The following is a 17487-nucleotide window of genomic DNA, read 5'->3' on the forward strand; positions in this document are numbered from 1 at the left end:
TGCCCCAAACGGATTCAGACATCACTTGCCACTGATTGTCAGCTGTGGCCGCCTGGAAGTAAATGCATAGAGCAGTTGCGCTAAGCACAGCACCACCTTCTTGGTTGTTTCGGTAAAGTCACCACGTAGAATTCTACGTGGTGACTTTACCGAAAGAACCAAGAAGATGAATCCCTGCAGTCACGAAAGCTTTCAATCGAAATTTAACCACTGCACCACCGTTCTGATCCAGCGAGTGATGGTGCGGCACTAATTTCCTGTAACACTCATGAATTGAAAATCAATATGAATTTACCAAACATCCCAACGCGGTACCAGGTTCATAGTGCGCCAGCCACTGCGGCAACGCTCCCCAATCAATTACTCAATAACATAATTCACAACGGACCGCCAGTGCGGTGGCATAAGAGCTGTTGCACGATGATTTAAGCGTCCATCATTCAGCTCACGGAGGGGTGGGAGGTGGGGGGGGGAGATGCAGGGGAGTGCGATGGAGAGAGAGAGAAAGAGTGGCCAACCACTTCACATTCTGTACGCCCGGTTGATTTTCAAAAAAAAAAACCCCACAAAAGAGAGAAGACAGAGAGACATCGACGAGCTTGATCCAGCACCCCCCTCTCCACCCTTCAAAAAAAATGTGCAGGTGGTGGGAATTAGCCTCGAAGGAGCCAACCTCCCAACCCCGGAGGGTGAAGGTCGGCATTGGTCGGAGGGGAGGGGGGGTCACGGCATGGGGGAGGTTTGGTGGAAGGAGAGAGGAGACGCGCAGGAGAGAGAGGCGTTGAGTCCGGGCTCCCCGCCGGCTTTGCTGCATTAACCGCGCTGAATGGGGGACGCACGGCGCAGGCGGTCACGGGTGGTCTTAAGTGGCGCTGCTGCCATGCTCCTTGCGTTGTTTCTGGATCATTTGCTTTTTGCTTTACTTGGCCGGTTAGATGGAGGCCGGGGCGGCTTTGTGGCGTCAGGGAAAGGAAGGCAGTCGGGGAGGGGGGGGGGGGGTGGGGGCGATGGGGGGGGGCTTGTACCCGGAGTGCTTCTCGTGTTCATGCTCCCCTTGCTAATTGCGTTTCATTAGCGGTGGCGGCTTGGCCAAAGCTGCCCGAGCCGGTCAGTCACACGTCGCGAAGAGGTCAACGGTGACGGCGAGTAACGCGTCGCTGTAATCTGCAATCCGATTATTACCGTGCCAGATTAAAGAAAAAGTACCCGCGATGCGAGACTGCGGTCACGGAACACGAACAGTTTAGCGCATCCTTGTCAATCGTTTCCCCCGACACCCACGCCCAGATTCTCTCCACGGAGGAATAGCCGCCCATCGCCTAAAACGCCCAAGGTCACACGCCAGGCATATTATTTCTCAGTGTGCTAACCACTAGGCCACCACTTTTACTCCACCCCGAGCCCCGTATAACTCGGCCAAATTCAGGTTTACCTGAAATTGCCACCGAGAACGTTGCGGCTTAGTTGCTTTGTTCCTACCTGAAAATGAACCTAAATATATTCATATTCTTTGGGTGTTTCGGTAAAGTCACGTAGATAGGTTCAAAGAAAATAACAAAAAAAATACAAAAAACGAAAGCTTTAAGTAAAAAACCCAATTATGTTCGGTATGTATGAATTACTGAATCGTCTTAGTCTGTTCGATATTCGTGCAGCTGGTGAGAATGCTCATTAACGAGAGCAGGTGTTGGATTAATGGTATCTCATAAAAAAGGGTAAGGTTGCAATTCTTAAAATTGTATTGTTAGTTTGCTGACATGTGCCAGAACTTAAATTTAGATGTCACTTCCCTTTAACCGAGCGATGTTCGCAGGCAACATATTAAACTTCTCCAAATATGTTTAGCAATTGTAAAGCAGTGGCTTTATTAAAAAAAAGGTACAATTAAAACTTTTCAATAAACACTTTACAGGAGTTCGCTTTAAAATGCAGGTTATATAAAGAAATATTTTGTGACTCGAGCACCACACTTACTTTAATATATATTTGTAAAAACACAATAAATAAATGACCGCGTTTGCTTTTTTTGGACGAATCAAAGGCACGACATGAATTGTAACAAAAAAAATTAATGTAACAATTACGGAGCATATTTTAAGCATCGCCTCCTCCTTTGACAACCCCTTGGGGAAATTCTCGAGACACGACCAACAAGAGCACCACTGTTGGCGTACTCGGCTCCACGTCGGGCGTGAAATTGCGAACCAACGTTCCTTCAAACAAAAATACGGCATGCATAGCTGCGGCCGTATCCTTTGTGGACGGATCTTCCCACGTCTTGGGATGCAGATCCTACGCTTCGGGTCAACAACAAAGGACTTGGCGACGTTATTTTTGCATCTTGATAGGGGGTGAGGGGGGGGAGGGGGGAGGGATATAATAAAAATCGGAGCGCGTGATGCCGGACAGACGTCACTCCGCTGGGTCTCCTGGCCCCGCGCGTCCGGCACCGGCGACACCGCACCGACGATCCATCCGAACGACTCGCTCTCGAAAACACGACGACCCGGGCCGAGCAGAACCGTGGCGGGTCGCGGTGACACCACCGCGTGCCGCGCGTGGAACCCTTTTCATCAATATTTTTATTTTTACTTCTTCCCCGAGTTTCCAAAACACTCACGTGGCGGGGGGTGGGCTGGGCCGGGGGCGGAGGGGTTGGAGTCCGGGGCCCAGCGTTTGGTGTTCAAAGCGTTTGTGATGGAAACCCCCGTTGACCGGCTCGCCAAGGGCTTGTCGCCTCGGGACTGATGAAGGCGTTTGGTGGCGCGGCTACGTCTCATGTTTGTTTCCGTCCTTCCCCAATGAGCAGCGTCCGGGGTCTGCAGAAGGTCAAGCAGGCGGTGTCTGTGGTGTCTTGGCAGAGGCATCGTTGTCCTCCTCCTGTTGCTGCTGCTGTTGTTGTTGTTGCTGCTCCTCCTTCATCTGTTCCTCCGCTGCCTCTCGCTCCGCCGGTGCCGTCGGTGGTACTGACGCCGATGCCGCCAGGCCGGCCGGGGTCCCTGGGATCCACGTGGCGGCGCGATCGGCCTCTGCTCCCGACGCCGTACGGCACCGTCTTCCTGTGACAGCGCCAAACGCGACAAAGAGGTTTCAGAGCCTGCGCACGGGGTCAGGGGTTAAGGGTTTTGTGTCTTTTCAGGTTTAACACAACACACGCAAAGAACGTTTGAAAAGGCCCTCGGCGTTGTGCATAATACAGACACACAATCAGCAGTCCCCGAAGAACTGCATTGTGGTCCTATTGTTTTGGGTGACCGTGAAAATAAATTTGAGCGAATGTGACCGAATGACAGTAGCAGTGAGACATGGATGGACAACTGAGGTCTGGTTTTCGTTTTTATTAGGGCTCCTCAGCAAAGTAGTCACTGCTGCAAAGTCTGCCTCTGGGAACCATATACAGGGGTGCACAAATCTAAATCATGTAGAATAGAGCAGACACTGCAACACACAAGTCCACACTCAATGTTGTGCCACATTCGACCGCATATAAGTAAATTCACACCGCATATAGCGAATTTTGGGTAGAAACAGGTGAACCGCATATATGCGATATCGCACAAATCGAACTCGCATAAAGCGAGGGAAACCTATATGTGGAGTTCCGACTTTGACACTATGGAGCCCATTAGCTTGGCTACTGGCAACTCTTAATTATCTTTTTAAATTACAAGAAAACACCACCATGGCAACAATAGTGCAGGAGTTTCAAACAATCCACAGGAGCGTGTAAAAAGCACTCGGCCTTCGCGTGTCTTTCAAGCTGGCGGTAGAGTTTAAATTCTCACTGACCCAAGTAGGCCTAGAGGCAGTACTGTAGAGTAGCCAGAGCCATAGTGGGTGGTATACTTGACGTGGTGTGCTGGGAATGGAAACTCACCGACCCGGACAGACCCAGCTGAATTTAAGCCTTGGATAGTGGGAATATTCTGCAGTGATGATCTCGGATCATTAGGTGCGCACTTATCCACGACCTCCTCCCACACTTTTCCTCCCCACCACACCCACTCACAAACCGATAAATGATCACGATACAGGCCCACAATTCGATTCAGGAATGTAGTTTGCTTACAGTTGTTATGATCAACACAGCTATACTATACTAATAATTATCGTCAAAGAGAGTGATCACCAACGAGAGTGAAACTTTATTCTTGGTTCTTTCGGTAAAGTCACGTAGAAGGGAAACAATAAAATAATAAAAATATCAAACAATAAAATTCTCGCAACGTTTCGACTGCCACACAAGCAATCGTCATCAGGTGTGAAAACCACAGCAGTAAAATTTGAAAAAAGTGGCGGTTTTTTAACGTTAGCACCACGGAGAGCGATTTGACAGTTTGTTCAGATGGACGAGTCCATCTATGTTTGGAAAAGAGGAGGGGGGAGACGAAAATAATGGATGCGGTCTGAAAGCCACCATAAGCGTGAACAATCAATTAAGACCCGAAATGGTTGATCAAATCCTTCCAATGATTGCTAAGCCAGAATCCATTTTCTCGGTTGAAATTGTCTCTGTGCTTGTATATGTGGATAGCCTCATGAACGAATCTCTCATGGTAGCTAGATGGCTTGCAAAGAACCTTTGTCTTGGAGAAGTCGATGTCATGTGAAACTGTTAGAAACACTACCACATGAGGTATCTGGCAAAGTCCTGCTGTGGTTCAAGCACCCGACTCACGATCAGAGGGTATGTATGTTGAACTTCTTTCGCACAGTACGTTGCCAGCCGTGCTAATCAGAGGTGTGGGATTAGAATCGCACTGTGGTTATATTATAATCACACTGCGCTCATATTAGAATCCAACTGCAGAAGATCGTTTCCCGAGTTAAAATCCTGGTCAATTAAATAAGCACCGCGCATTTTTCGTGAGCCATCACCACGACCCCCAATTGCCCACTTATCGCGAGCACCGACACACAGTTTGTGCTTCGACTCTAAGAGCGTTGACGAGAAGAGTTAAACGCCGAGTCTCAAAAACTCGGAACGATGAATTTTGATTTTAAATTTACTTGCGGGCAAGTTGTTATTTTACCGCCCCATGTAAATCATCTGTTGGATTTCAGGCTTCCCCGTGCCACGTCGATTGCGGGGGCTGTTTGGCGAGACTTGGCCAAAGCCTGTCAGTGCGACGGGTTGGTAGTAAAGAGGGAAAAAGGGTTCTGATGCCACTCACCACTGTCGTCAGCCGTGGCTCGGAATCGAATTCAGGTCGTGGGGTTCACAGCGCGGTGTTATTATTTTAATTAGACTATTAAACTTGATATCACTTGAAAGGCATTTGATCTGAGCAGTGTGACTGTATAATTTACATTATGTGTAAATGTATAGAATGTACAGTGACACAAATCTATAACAGCTGTTACATTAATAGAGTAAAATTATTTTAATTAAATACATAATTGAGTCTTACACACGATTATTAATTCAATCTATTCATCAGTGTATCTGACACAGCCATTGTGAACTTACTGAGACAGAGACACCCAACCCCAGGGCTTGAAATCAGCAGTGCTGGCTGGGTGAATGTGACACAGCCAATGTGAGCTCCATGAGAGAGACAGAGAAAACCACACCTAGAGCTTGAACCCAGGAATCTCAGCAGTGCTGGCTCGAGTGGACGCAACAGCCATAACGATCCCTTTGAGTTGTGCCACCTCTGCAATTACGATGATGCCTGGATCTAAAATCTGCGTCAATAACGGTGAGTTTCTCTGAATCCCCATACGTTGCTGAAGCGTCGCTTAACCCACAGCATGAAGTCAACAATCACTGAAGGGCTCTCAAGAGGCGTTCCAATTGCAAAACAAAAACACGTGTTCTTAGGGGACACCCACGTCTCGTGTTCCTGTCATATTTGGCTTACTTGGCTGCCTATGACCAAAACACCTAGAATAATGCTGCCGACTTTGTCAGATCTTGGAAACTAAGCAGGATGGAGCGTGGTCAAGGGTTCTGCGGTGGCGAGATGTTAACTACCTCGCCTGGTATGCAGGAGGTTGTGGGTTCAATCCCGACCCTGGTCGCGTGGATTTTTCTCTGGGTTCTCCGGGTTTTCCATCCACATTTAGAACACATGCGTTTAGATTATTTGGCTGCTATAGATTTCCACTTGATAAGCCACCTCACTGAGCAATAATTTGTGGCCAGGTAGCTTCTGAAAAAGAACTTAGTGGGCCTTTCCTGTTAAAATTAAAATCGTGTATCGTTTTAGTTTCAAAATATCTGGAATAATGCCCCCGATTTTGTTGCATCTTGGAAGCTAAGCAGGTTGGAGCCTGGTCAGGGTCGTCCACTTTGGGGAGAGAGGCGGGAAGGGGTGTTGGTATGTCACAGGCCATTTGAGTTTTTTTTTTAAATGAATGCAGCACTGCAAGTAAAAAAAACATCCTACTATTCTTGATGTATATTTCGTTTTAGATACATTTCACATTATACTTGGATAGGGTGGAGCGGTGGCACCTTGATTAGCGTGCCACCGCTATTGACCCGGCAACCACAGTTCGATTCCTGGTCAGGGATAGCATGAGCCGGTGGTGCCCCCTGCCCCACCTCCATCAAATCCTTGCTGACCAAGCATGGTGAAGTATGGTGGAAACAAAAAACCATGATCCCACATGGTATGGCCTTGGGTGGGTGACCTCGATGCACAAGGTGTTCGTAATATTAATTAATGTACAAACCTTTGCCAATCTACTATTGGATGAAGGCTTCCCCCACATAATGTCGGTGTAGGGCTTATTCCATAGCTAATAATTTTAATCCAGATCATCACCGATGATAAATCCTCTGCTGGATGGAGGCCTCCCCAAGCCACTGCAAAACGATCCTGTGATGCAACAATTTACCCAGCACCTACACGTCAGCTGATTTGATCGCTCCATCTCTCTATTCGGACGCACTCTCGTATTCGTTCCATTCCTTGGCTGCCGCTCCATCGTTATTCTCGGTGATCGTCCCTTCGAGCGACGCATCCTGCCCGAGCTCCACTTTTACTTGCCGAACAGTTTCGAACGGCTGCCCATTAACCTTCGTCTGCTCTCTAATCCGCGAGTTACCCTTTCTGCCTCCCAATGCATTTAATAGCGGTCGATTGTGGCGAAGTGAACCTTGTGCGCGCAACTCGATGCGCGCTGCATTCACTCAGACGCACAACGCGCGGGTGCGTGCGCGATTTAGTGAGGGCCGTCTCTGACGGCCGTCATTAACCCGAGTTGCCTCGTCCTTTGCGGCAGCGTTCTTGACGCAACAGACGCAAGCGCCAATGCGCCGATTGTGATCTCTCGTTCAACCCGCTCGTTCGCTCACCTTAGGCTCATCATCTCACTCGTCTCGTTTTCCTCGCTCCGTTTCTCACATCGCTCATCCAAATGTAAAGATCCCCCGTATAGCCTGCAACAGACTGCTGGGGCAAGTGCTGTTCGCGAGCACCTACGAGGGGCCGGCACGTTACCGGAGGGGGTGGGTGGCCAACACTACGCCCGGCCGCCTTTGTCTCTCTGATGTTGACACACAGCACCAGGTACTCATTTAAGACTGAGTCGACCTAAGGGAGGCCCAGAACCGGTTCAAGATATTCGTCACTGTGATTGGTCGTGAGCGAGGATTGACCTCGGGTCACCAGGTTCGTTGCACAGTGCACTAACCACTCCTCCACTCACTCACTCCTCCACTCACTCACTCCTCCACTCACTTCTCCACTCACTCACTCACTCCTCCACTCACTCACTCACTCACTCCTCCACTCACTCACTCCTCCACTCACTCCTCCACTCACTCGCTCCTCCACTCACTCCTCCACTCACTCCTCCACTCACTCGCTCCTCCACTCACTCACTCCTCCACTCACTCCTCCACTCACTCACTCCCCCACTCACTCATCCACTCATTCACTCACTCACTCCTCCACTCACTCACTCGCTCCTCCACTCACTCCTCCACTCACTCACTCACTCACTCGCTCCTCCACTCACTCCTCCACTCACTCCTCCACTCACTCACTCACTCCTCCACTCACTCACTCGCTCCTCCACTCACTCCTCCACTCACTCACTCACTCGCTCCTCCACTCACTCCTCCACTCACTCCTCCACTCACTCACTCATCCACTCACTCACTCACTCCTCCACTCACTCACTCGCTCCTCCACTCACTTCTCCACTCACTCACTCACTCCTCCACTCACTCACTCCTCCACTCACTCATCCATTCACTCACTCACTCACTCCTCCACTCACTCACTCACTCACTCCTCCACTCACTAACTCACTCATCCACTCACTCGCTCCTCCACTCACTCACTCACTCACTCCTCCACTCACTCGTTCCTCCACTCACTCACTCCTCCACTCACTCCTCCACTCACTCACTCCTCCACTCACTCCTCCACTCACTCACTCCTCCACTCACTCATCCACTCACTCATCCACTCACTCATCCACTCACTCACTCACTCACTCGCTCCTCCACTCACTCACTCCTCCACTCACTCCTCCACTCACTCACTCCTCCACTCACTCATCCACTCACTCACTCACTCACTCCTCCACTCACTCACTCGCTCCTCCACTCACTCCTCCACTCACTCACTCCTCCACTCACTCCTCCACTCACTCCTCCACTAACTCCTCCAATCACTCCTCCACTCACTCGCTCCTCTAGTCACTCCTCCACTCACTCACTCCTCCACTCACTCCTCCACTCACTCGCTCCTCTAGTCACTCCTCCACTCACTCACTCCTCCACTCACTCCTCCACTCACTCGCTCCTCTAGTCACTCGTCGACTCACCTCTCCTCATCTCTCCTATTTGGCACGCTCTCGTTCCTCCCCTCTCTCTCTCTCGTCCTTCCCCTTACAATATTTATTTTTTATCTTACACTCTCGTCTTATCTCTCCCTCTCTCTCATTTCATTAATCTAATCTCTCACTTATTTATTTCCTCATGAATTCACATCGTCTCTCATCCTTCATAGTATTCGTATTGTCTGTCACTCACGAGTCCTCTGCCTAAACTTCTCTCTTTTCCCATTCTCTTTTTCACAAACTGTAACTCTCTCTCATCTCTAATTCAATCTCTCATACATTCATATGTTTCATCTCATTCTACCATTCAGTCCATTGTTAATTATCTCACCCACTCATCCAACACTCCGTCCGCTCTCACTGCTTCTCTAAATGTATCTAACTCATCAATCGTTTCTCTCTTTCATTCATTTTTAAAAAAATCATTCATTCTCATTCGTTGTATCATTCATCGATCCTCTTGTTCACTAACCCTCTCTCATGCACAGAGGCTCTTTCTCACACGTCCCACCCATCATCGCCTCATTCTCATGTATTCACTCATTGCCCAGCTCTCGCTCATTCATCTGTACCCTCTCACATCGTCGTTCAATTAAAAACTCAATCTTCTCGCCTCTCTCACATTCTGCCATGTTCCTGTTGTCATTGTCTTTGTCACTCACTCTCACTAACCCCCCCCCCCCCCCCATTCCACCCTATTACCCCCTATCATTCATACACTTATTTTCTCATCTCTCATTCATTCATTCATCCTCGTTTATGCTTTCTATCATTAATGTATTAATTTGTTCAGTCTCACCCTAATGACAAAACGTCATTCGCCAGCCATTGTCCCTCTCTCTTGCTCTCATGCAAAGATTCATCCTGTCTCTCTCACTCACTCATCCTCTCATGAAGTCCCACGAACTCATTCATCTTCTCTCTCTCACGCATTCCCTGTCACCCTCCATCACATCCCCCCCTCCTTCATCCCCTCTTTCTCCTTGGCTCTCCCCACCCCTCTCTGTCTCCTTCACTCCCCCCCCCCTCTTAATCCCAGAATATGTGTCCCGTGTTCAAAGCTCCAGGAGGGACCTACGAAAAATAACCACCACCAACAACAACAACAACAACAAAAACCACCGAGAGAACGACTCACTCGGGCGAGTTGACCCAGATGATGTCGAGGTGGCAGTAGTAGATGCACTCCCTGTCGAGGAAGGTCGCGCAGGAGCATCTCTTGGTGCGAGTCCGCCCGGCGGCAGGACCCCCCGCGGCTGCTGCGTCTGTGCCCCCCCCCCCCCCACCCCCGGGCACCGCCCCAAGCAGAGAGCGACATTGTTAGCGGGGGACAGGAGAGACAGATTAGACATGGGGGAGCGGCGGCTTGCTGCGCTCCAAACCCTTGTCGACATTGTTGGCGAATGTATGAATCGGTCCTGGCCCCCCCTCCCTAGGTCGACTCGGCCTTAAATTAGTTCCTGGTGTGTGAAGCATCAGTAAAGGGGTGACAGAGGCGGCTGGTTGTGGTGCTGGTCACCCACCACCTCGTATGCGGTGCCGGCCTCAATAGGCACTCGCTAACAGCAATCGCCCTAACAACCTGTGAAGGCTACACAGGGGATCTTTGCCTTGGTGTGCACTAACGCTCTCTGTATGTGTACGTGTGTGCGTGTGTAGCTTCAGGAGCGGCAGTGTAGCGGTTAGGGCGCTGCGCGAAACCGAGTTTGAATGCCGCTCACGGCCGATTATCTGAACCGACCCTGGGCCTTCCCTAGGTCGACTCAGCCTCAAATGAGTACCTGGTGCGGTGTGCAAAATGCATAGCCACTGGGGAGACAAAGGCGGTCGGGCGTGGTGCTGGCCACCCACCCCCTCGTGTACCGTGCCGGCCTTCGTAGGTGCTCGCTAACAACACTTGCCTCAACAGTCTGTTACAGGGCTATACGGGGGATCTTTGTCTTTCTAGCTTAAGAAGACCCGAATTATCCATGAAATTAAACCGTCAACTGATCCAGAGGACCCCCCCGCCCCCCGGGGAGCAGAACGGACACTTAAGAACAACTCATGATCCCCCGCGACCCATGACCTCTCCGTGTCTGCAGCTGGGCTTCTATTGCAGAGTTGACGCGCAACAATCCAATTCGATGCGCGCGAGAGTTACCCTCGGTAAGTCCAATTAAACAATGGGTGAACAGCGCAATTAAGCCCGTTCGATTAACACAAAATCTTACAAACATTGCGACTTGTGGTGAGCGTGTCTATCGTCGGAGCCGAATTTCAAACTCGGTATTTTCCGGAAGACTGCAAGGCTGGTTCGGAGTTGGGAATATCGGCGTAAGGGACTACCACAAGAGTACAAGGGATCCTTAACAATGATAATAATAATGATGATGATCCTATATTATTGTACCTAATGTCTGCAAATCTCAAGGAGAGGTTTACAGGAATATAAGGCACGGTGAGGCCAACATGAGGGGACATGGATGTGGCTGGGTGTCAGCAATTCCTGCAACAGCGTCTCGGCTGAAATGAATCCCTAACGGTATTGTTATGAAATGACGGTGATGTGGGGTCATGTCTTGAATACATCTTCCACGCGGTGCTGTGCATGCACATCAGTGAATTCTGATGTAGCAGATTGCATGGAAACGAACGCCTCTGTGTTTGCGTGTTGTTTATGCGTGTTGTGTGTGGGGAGCAGTCCTGCAGTATTTAGCCGTAATAGATGCTCGCGAACAGCACTTGCCCCGAGTCTGTCAAATGTTGTACGGAGGATCTTTGTCTTTGCTGCTACGCCCTTGGTAAGTGCTCGTAACCAACACTTTTCGCAATAGGGATTTGTGTCTTCTTCTATTAGTGTTTATGGATGCGAGTGTGGGGACACGTGTGTGTGTGTGTGTCTGTATTTACGTGTGTTTATGTGCGCCCGTGTGCGTTAAGATGTATTTTTTGTGTGGGGAGCGGTGGCGTAAAGATTTGCGCCACGCTCCACGAACCAAGCCCATCCGAGTTCGATTCCTGGCAATGGCCACTAACATCAGTGGCAAGTGGTGTCTAAACCTATCCTCCCCTAGGTCGACTCTGCCCTAAACGAGTTCCAGGCCCTGCGTGTAAACTACACGAGCAAGACACGTGCGGTCTCACGTGGCGCTTGCCACAGAGCCGTGCAAAAACCTAAATGGGTGCTCGCAAACACCACTTGTCTCCCGGTCTGTGCGTCGCGAGCTAAAACGTGTCACGTCGTCGCCAACACTGTGATCCACATTTGTCGAAACAAAGTATTTGTTGCTGCTGCGTTGACAGTGGTGCACGTGCACAATGAACAATCACAACCTCGCATTCTGAAAACACTGCCTGCAAAGTAAAACAATATATTAGGCGACGTTTCTGGCAATGGCGCTTATTTACAACACGCCTCCCAGTTATATGCTATGAAGGGCGATCGTTCCAAATGTCGCCTATTCTATAAATGCTTTTCTTTTCTGGCCAATTGTTGTGTCCGTGTGCGTGATTGTCACGTGTAAGTGTGTGTAATTCTATGTACACATGCATAGTCACAAACGGAACACTGCATTCAACACAGCACACAATTGTGATCGATGACTGCAACCTAACGTCGGGTTTTCGAAGCCAATAATGATAATTGATGTCTGAGTAAGGCCTCGTCCAAAAATCAATCACGAATCATAATCATGCAGCACATTCACCGAGACAGTCTCGAATGAGTCTCGACATTTGTGCAATGAGACGTGAAATGTTTCGCACGTGGGAGGAAACCGGAGTACCTGGAGAAAAGCCACCGATTTAAGGGGATAACATTCACGCTCAAACGGAACAGTGCTCATGTCCGTTGGCAGCTCCAGTCTGGTGGTGGAAATTCCCCATTGCTATGGCAGGGCCCCATCTAAAAAAATGCAGCCACCGTTGATTTGACACAACGTGCTCTTTTAAAAAAAAATCTACTCTGGACGCAAGATGAGCTGAGTGGAGCCTTCCGATTTCACTCCGCCGAATGCGTATGCCAATCCACTGCTGGATGAGGGCCTCCCCAATGCCGTGGAGGTTAACATGGGAGTAACCCCGGAGAGTTAAAAATCAAATAAATAATCACACAGCGAACGGCGAGTATCAGCGGGTAATTGTGGCAGCATCTAGGTGGCTGCAGGGATCACGTGACCCCAACGCGGAGCGTAACGACGACGCGCGGATCTAAAAAAAAATCGACGTTTACACGCTCGGGTCGATGTGTGTCATCTGTGAGTTTAAGAGTTGACATTAATCGTCATATGTGAGTTTAAGAGTTGATCGTCATCCGTGAGTTTAAGAGTTGACATTAATCGTCATCCGTGAGTTTGAGTTGACATTAAACGTCATCCGTGAGTTTAAGAGTTGACATTAATCGTCATCTGTGAGTTTAAGAGTTGACGTTAATCGTCATCCGTGAGTTTAAGAGTTGACGTTAATCATCATCGGTGAGTTTAAGAGTTGACGTTAATCATCATCGGTGAGTTTAAGAGTTGACGTTAATCGTCATTTGTGAGTTTAAGAGTTGACGTTAATCGTCATCCGTGAGTTTAAGAGTTGACGTTAATCGTCATCTGTGAGTTTAAGAGTTGACGTTAATCATCATCCGTGAGTTTAAGAGTTGACGTTAATCGTCATCTGTGAGTTTAAGAGTTGACGTTAATCGTCATCCGTGAGTTTAAGACTTGACGTTAATCGTCATCCGTGAGTTTAAGAGTTGACGTTAATCGTCATCCGTGAGTTTAAGAGTTGACGTTAATCGTCATCTGTGAAATTTCGATTTAAAGCTTTCGTGACTGCAAGGATTCATCTTCTTTGGTTCTTTCGGTAAAGTCACGTAGAATGAGAATAAAATAATAAAATAACACAGGTCTGTACCTTTCACCTGAAGACGGCCGCTTGCGTTGTGGCCGAAACGTCGCGAGAATTTTATTGTGTTATTTTATTATTTTATTCTCATTCTACGTGACTTTACCGAAAGAACCAAAGAAGACGTCATCTGTGAGTTTAAGAGTTGATATTAATCGAGTGTGGCCGTTAACAGCACTGCTTCATGGACGAACCACAAGGATGAGTCTCCCATCCACAGGGTGCCAGGCGCCTTGGAGGGGCAGTACAACAAGCGGGTTACTGACCCGACCTTCGTATCGCATTTCGGACTGCTGTCCACGTTTAGAGTGCGTGCGGTTCTGCGAGTATTTTCGTTTAAACCCACTTTAATAGGTTGATTACAAAGATATACGGAGTCCGTTGTCAATCCACTGCTGGATGAAGGCCACAGGACCGGTTCAGATTCATACATTCTTCGCTGAATGCATTGCGCTCACGTGACCCTAATATATCAGATATCGCTCGCCACTGATGTTAACCGTGGCCGGAAATCGAACTCGGGTTTGTTAAGATTCGCGGTGCAGTGAGCTAACCACGGCCGCCACAACTCTATCCCCGGGCAATGACATGAGACGATTTGGAATTAACAAGCAACGCACGAGTGTTATTTGCGGTGTAATATGACGCTGCGTATTTTCGGGAACGCTGGCTTAATTGGAGAAGGACATTATCGGCCTCGGGCACTACCTCTGGAGTATATGGTATGCCTATCCATAATAATTATAGACAGTAGAATGTACCCTACATTGCGAGAATTATGAGGAACGACGTGATGGAGCACCGGGAGGACAAAACAAGGCGGATGTGCAATTGGTGGGGTGCCAACAACATTTCTGGGACAGCATTTTCACGGAATGTTACGGCTGGACGTACGAAGAGCTGGCGTTATTGTGACACCGGAGGGCTTTGCAGTGTGTCCGGAGCGTGTGAGTCTTACCCCCAGCGAGGAGTTGAGCCACCAGGGCGGACACAAGCGCTGCGTACAGGCACAGTCGCATGGCTCAGTCAGCAAAGTCCCACAGTTGCGAGGAGACGCCTGCACCAGCAGTAGCAGCAGCACTACCGCCAGCAAGTGACAGCACAACCACTAGGAATCACCCACCACCTGTAGCCAGTACCGGCACGAGCACCAGTACCGGCAGTAGCAGCACCACCAACAGCAGCGGAGGCAACAGCACCGCTAGCACTGACAGCCGTACCAGCAGCAGCTCCAACAATCACCACCACCACCACCACTAATAGCGGCACAAACAGCAGCGCCGGCAGCAGAAACAGCACCAAACGCGTAGCTAGCACAGAGGCAGAGAGGCGAAGTGTGGTCTGAGCCACGTGGATGCGCGGCTGGGTTTATATACCCGAGTGAGAGCACGTGTTTGTGTGTGTGTGTACGTGTGAGTGTCCGTGGGGAGCGGTGGCGCAGTGGTTAGCGTGCTGCGCTACGAACACACGGCGACCCGAGTTTAATTCATGTGGCAAATATATTGGAGTCGGTCCTGGTCCTCCCCTTGGTCGACTCGGCCTTAAATGAGTACCTGGTGCGGTGGGTAAATATCAGCACTGGGGAGACAAAGGCGGCCGAGCGTGGTCCTGGCCACACAATCCTCTCGTGTGCAGTTCCAGCCTCCATAGGTGCTCGCTAACAGCACTTGCCCCAACAGACTGTTAAAGGCTATACAGGGAATCTTTGTCTGTACATGAGTACATTCAAATTCACATGCAGACGATTGGGACTGCGTACTGAAAGCTGACATTTGGCACGAGTATTATCAGAGTAAAATGTAAATAATTAAAGTAACATTCTTGAAAGCAAAAATAACAAAAACTCAACAACAATCGTCAATAACACTGCCACCTACCCTTAAAAGAATAAAGTATTGACTAGGTGACGTTTGATGCGTTGGTCCTTGCTCACACCACATAGGGAAGCCAGGAGGCGGAGGGCAAATAATAAACTATATATATTTATAACTATAAACTATCTTTTTTTTTATTTTGCCAAGTAAGGCTCACTGAGCTCTATACAATATCTATTTTTCAGAAGCGACTTGACAACAAATGATAGCTCAACGAAGTGGCTTATCATGTGGAAATCCACTCGATCACGGGGAGAAAGACACCGCAAACTCTACATATACAGGCGTCAGGGTCGAGATCGAACTCACGATCTCCTGTATACCAGGCAAGGGAGTTAACATCTCGCCACCGCGGTGCCCCAATAACAATAGCAGCAAAACAATTATTCATAATCATCAGCCATGGTCAATGCACTGATGGATGAGGGCCTCCCCGCCCCGTTCGGGTTGTGGGAGTTATTTGACCATACTTCCCCACTCTTGTCAGCGTGAGTTGCTGAATGCGGGGAGCACAGGACAATACAGTACACACAATTGCTTTTTATCTGCCGACCCACATAGCCTGTTTGTGCGATGTGATCGCCCATCCAAGCACTATACAAGCTCAACCCTGCATGACACACACACACACGTGTGTTCTGGACATCTGTGATAAAGAGCTTCACAGCTTATCGGATTCCTCCAGAATAAGTAAAAGGGTCCATTCGCTCTTTCTCTCCCCCGGCCGCTTCGGGGTGGATTTCCACACAACTCTCTCTGTGTGTCCCTGTTTGTCAAATTCCACACTTAACTTCTAATTTTAGCAATCTTTGGAGATCGTAATCAACCAGCGTATCCGTTAACTGTGTATTAACCGACTCTCTGTGTTGCATTTCCAAAAGATTTGCTAAATTTTGTTTTCTAAAACTATTTATCTCTCTAAAATTTACCAGGCTCTCATAGGGCCATTCGATCTTCTTTCCCTCGGTCGCGTCGGGGTGGATTCATTGACATGCTAATTTCTCTGCTCCAGCAGCTGCCCCAGCAGACCCACACCTCTCTCTCTTCTAACCCCCTCTCTCTGTTTAAGGCCTCGACACAGAGACATTGGGTATCTGTGTGTGTCTTTCTGTCTGTGTTTTCTCTCTGTCTCTCTCTGTGTGTCTCTGTGTTGTCTCTCTGCTTGTGTGTCTCTGTGTTGTCTCTCTCTGCTTGTGTGTCTGTCTGTGTGTCTATGTTGTGTGTATCTCTCTGTGTCTCTGTGTTGTCTCTCTCGGCTTGTGTCTGTCTGTGTGTCTATGTTGTGTGTCTCTCTGTGTCTGTATTGTCTCTCTCGGCTTGTGTCTGTCTGTGTGTCTATGTTGTGTGTCTCTCTCTGTGTTTGTGTTGTCTCTCTGTGTCTCTCTCTGTGTGTCTCTGTGTTGTCTCTCTCTATGCTTGTTTGTCTGTCTGTGTGTCTATGTTGTGTCTCTCTCTGTGTCTCTGTGTTGTCTCTCTGTGTGTCTGTGTTGTCTCTCTCTGTGTGTCTATGTTGTGTGTCTCTCTCTGTGTGTCTCTGTGTTGTCTCTCTCTGCTTGTGTATCTGTCTGTGTGTCTCCGTGTCTGTGTTTTGTCTCTCAAATTTAGTCTACCTGATGACGGTTGCTGGTGTTGCAATCGAAACGTCGTACTCTATAATTTAATTAATTTTCTTTCTACGTGACTTTACCGAAAGATCCAAAGAGTAATAAGTAAAGGTTCTGATTTTGACGTGTCCGTATCGACCGGATACAAGCACAGTCGCATTTAGACCCAATCAAAATACACGCCGTGTTGTCAACTCGTGGGGCCAAGTGTTGTTATTGATAAACTACGAAGGCTCACGCCTATATATCCTGTACATACAGGCATATTTGTGTAGTGGCGTAACGCGCTCGGGGTTTGCAAACAGCAGTTGCATTATGCACGGGGTTGCAGA

The 17487-nt window shown here is 48.8% G+C and overlaps 1 protein-coding gene across 1 annotated transcript; it reads right to left on the bottom strand.

Moving 5' to 3' along the window:
- Nucleotides 1-1840: 1840 nt before the first annotated feature.
- On the bottom strand, nucleotides 1841-15208 carry LOC116953505 (endothelin-3). Its single transcript, XM_032973765.2, has 3 exons — nucleotides 14636-15208; nucleotides 9941-10067; nucleotides 1841-3059 (listed from the first exon to the last, which is right to left on the bottom strand). Exons 1-3 carry the CDS (start codon nucleotides 14694-14696, stop codon nucleotides 2777-2779), a joined length of 471 nt encoding a protein of 156 aa, XP_032829656.2. The 5' UTR covers nucleotides 14697-15208; the 3' UTR covers nucleotides 1841-2776.
- Between the last annotated feature and the right edge of the window lie 2279 nt (nucleotides 15209-17487).

Source organism: Petromyzon marinus, chromosome 3, assembly GCF_048934315.1.
Source record: "Petromyzon marinus isolate PM22_M1 ecotype Great Lakes invasive population chromosome 3, UKy_Petmar_22M1.pri1.0, whole genome shotgun sequence".
In the NCBI taxonomy this organism is placed as follows: domain Eukaryota; kingdom Metazoa; phylum Chordata; class Hyperoartia; order Petromyzontiformes; family Petromyzontidae; genus Petromyzon; species Petromyzon marinus.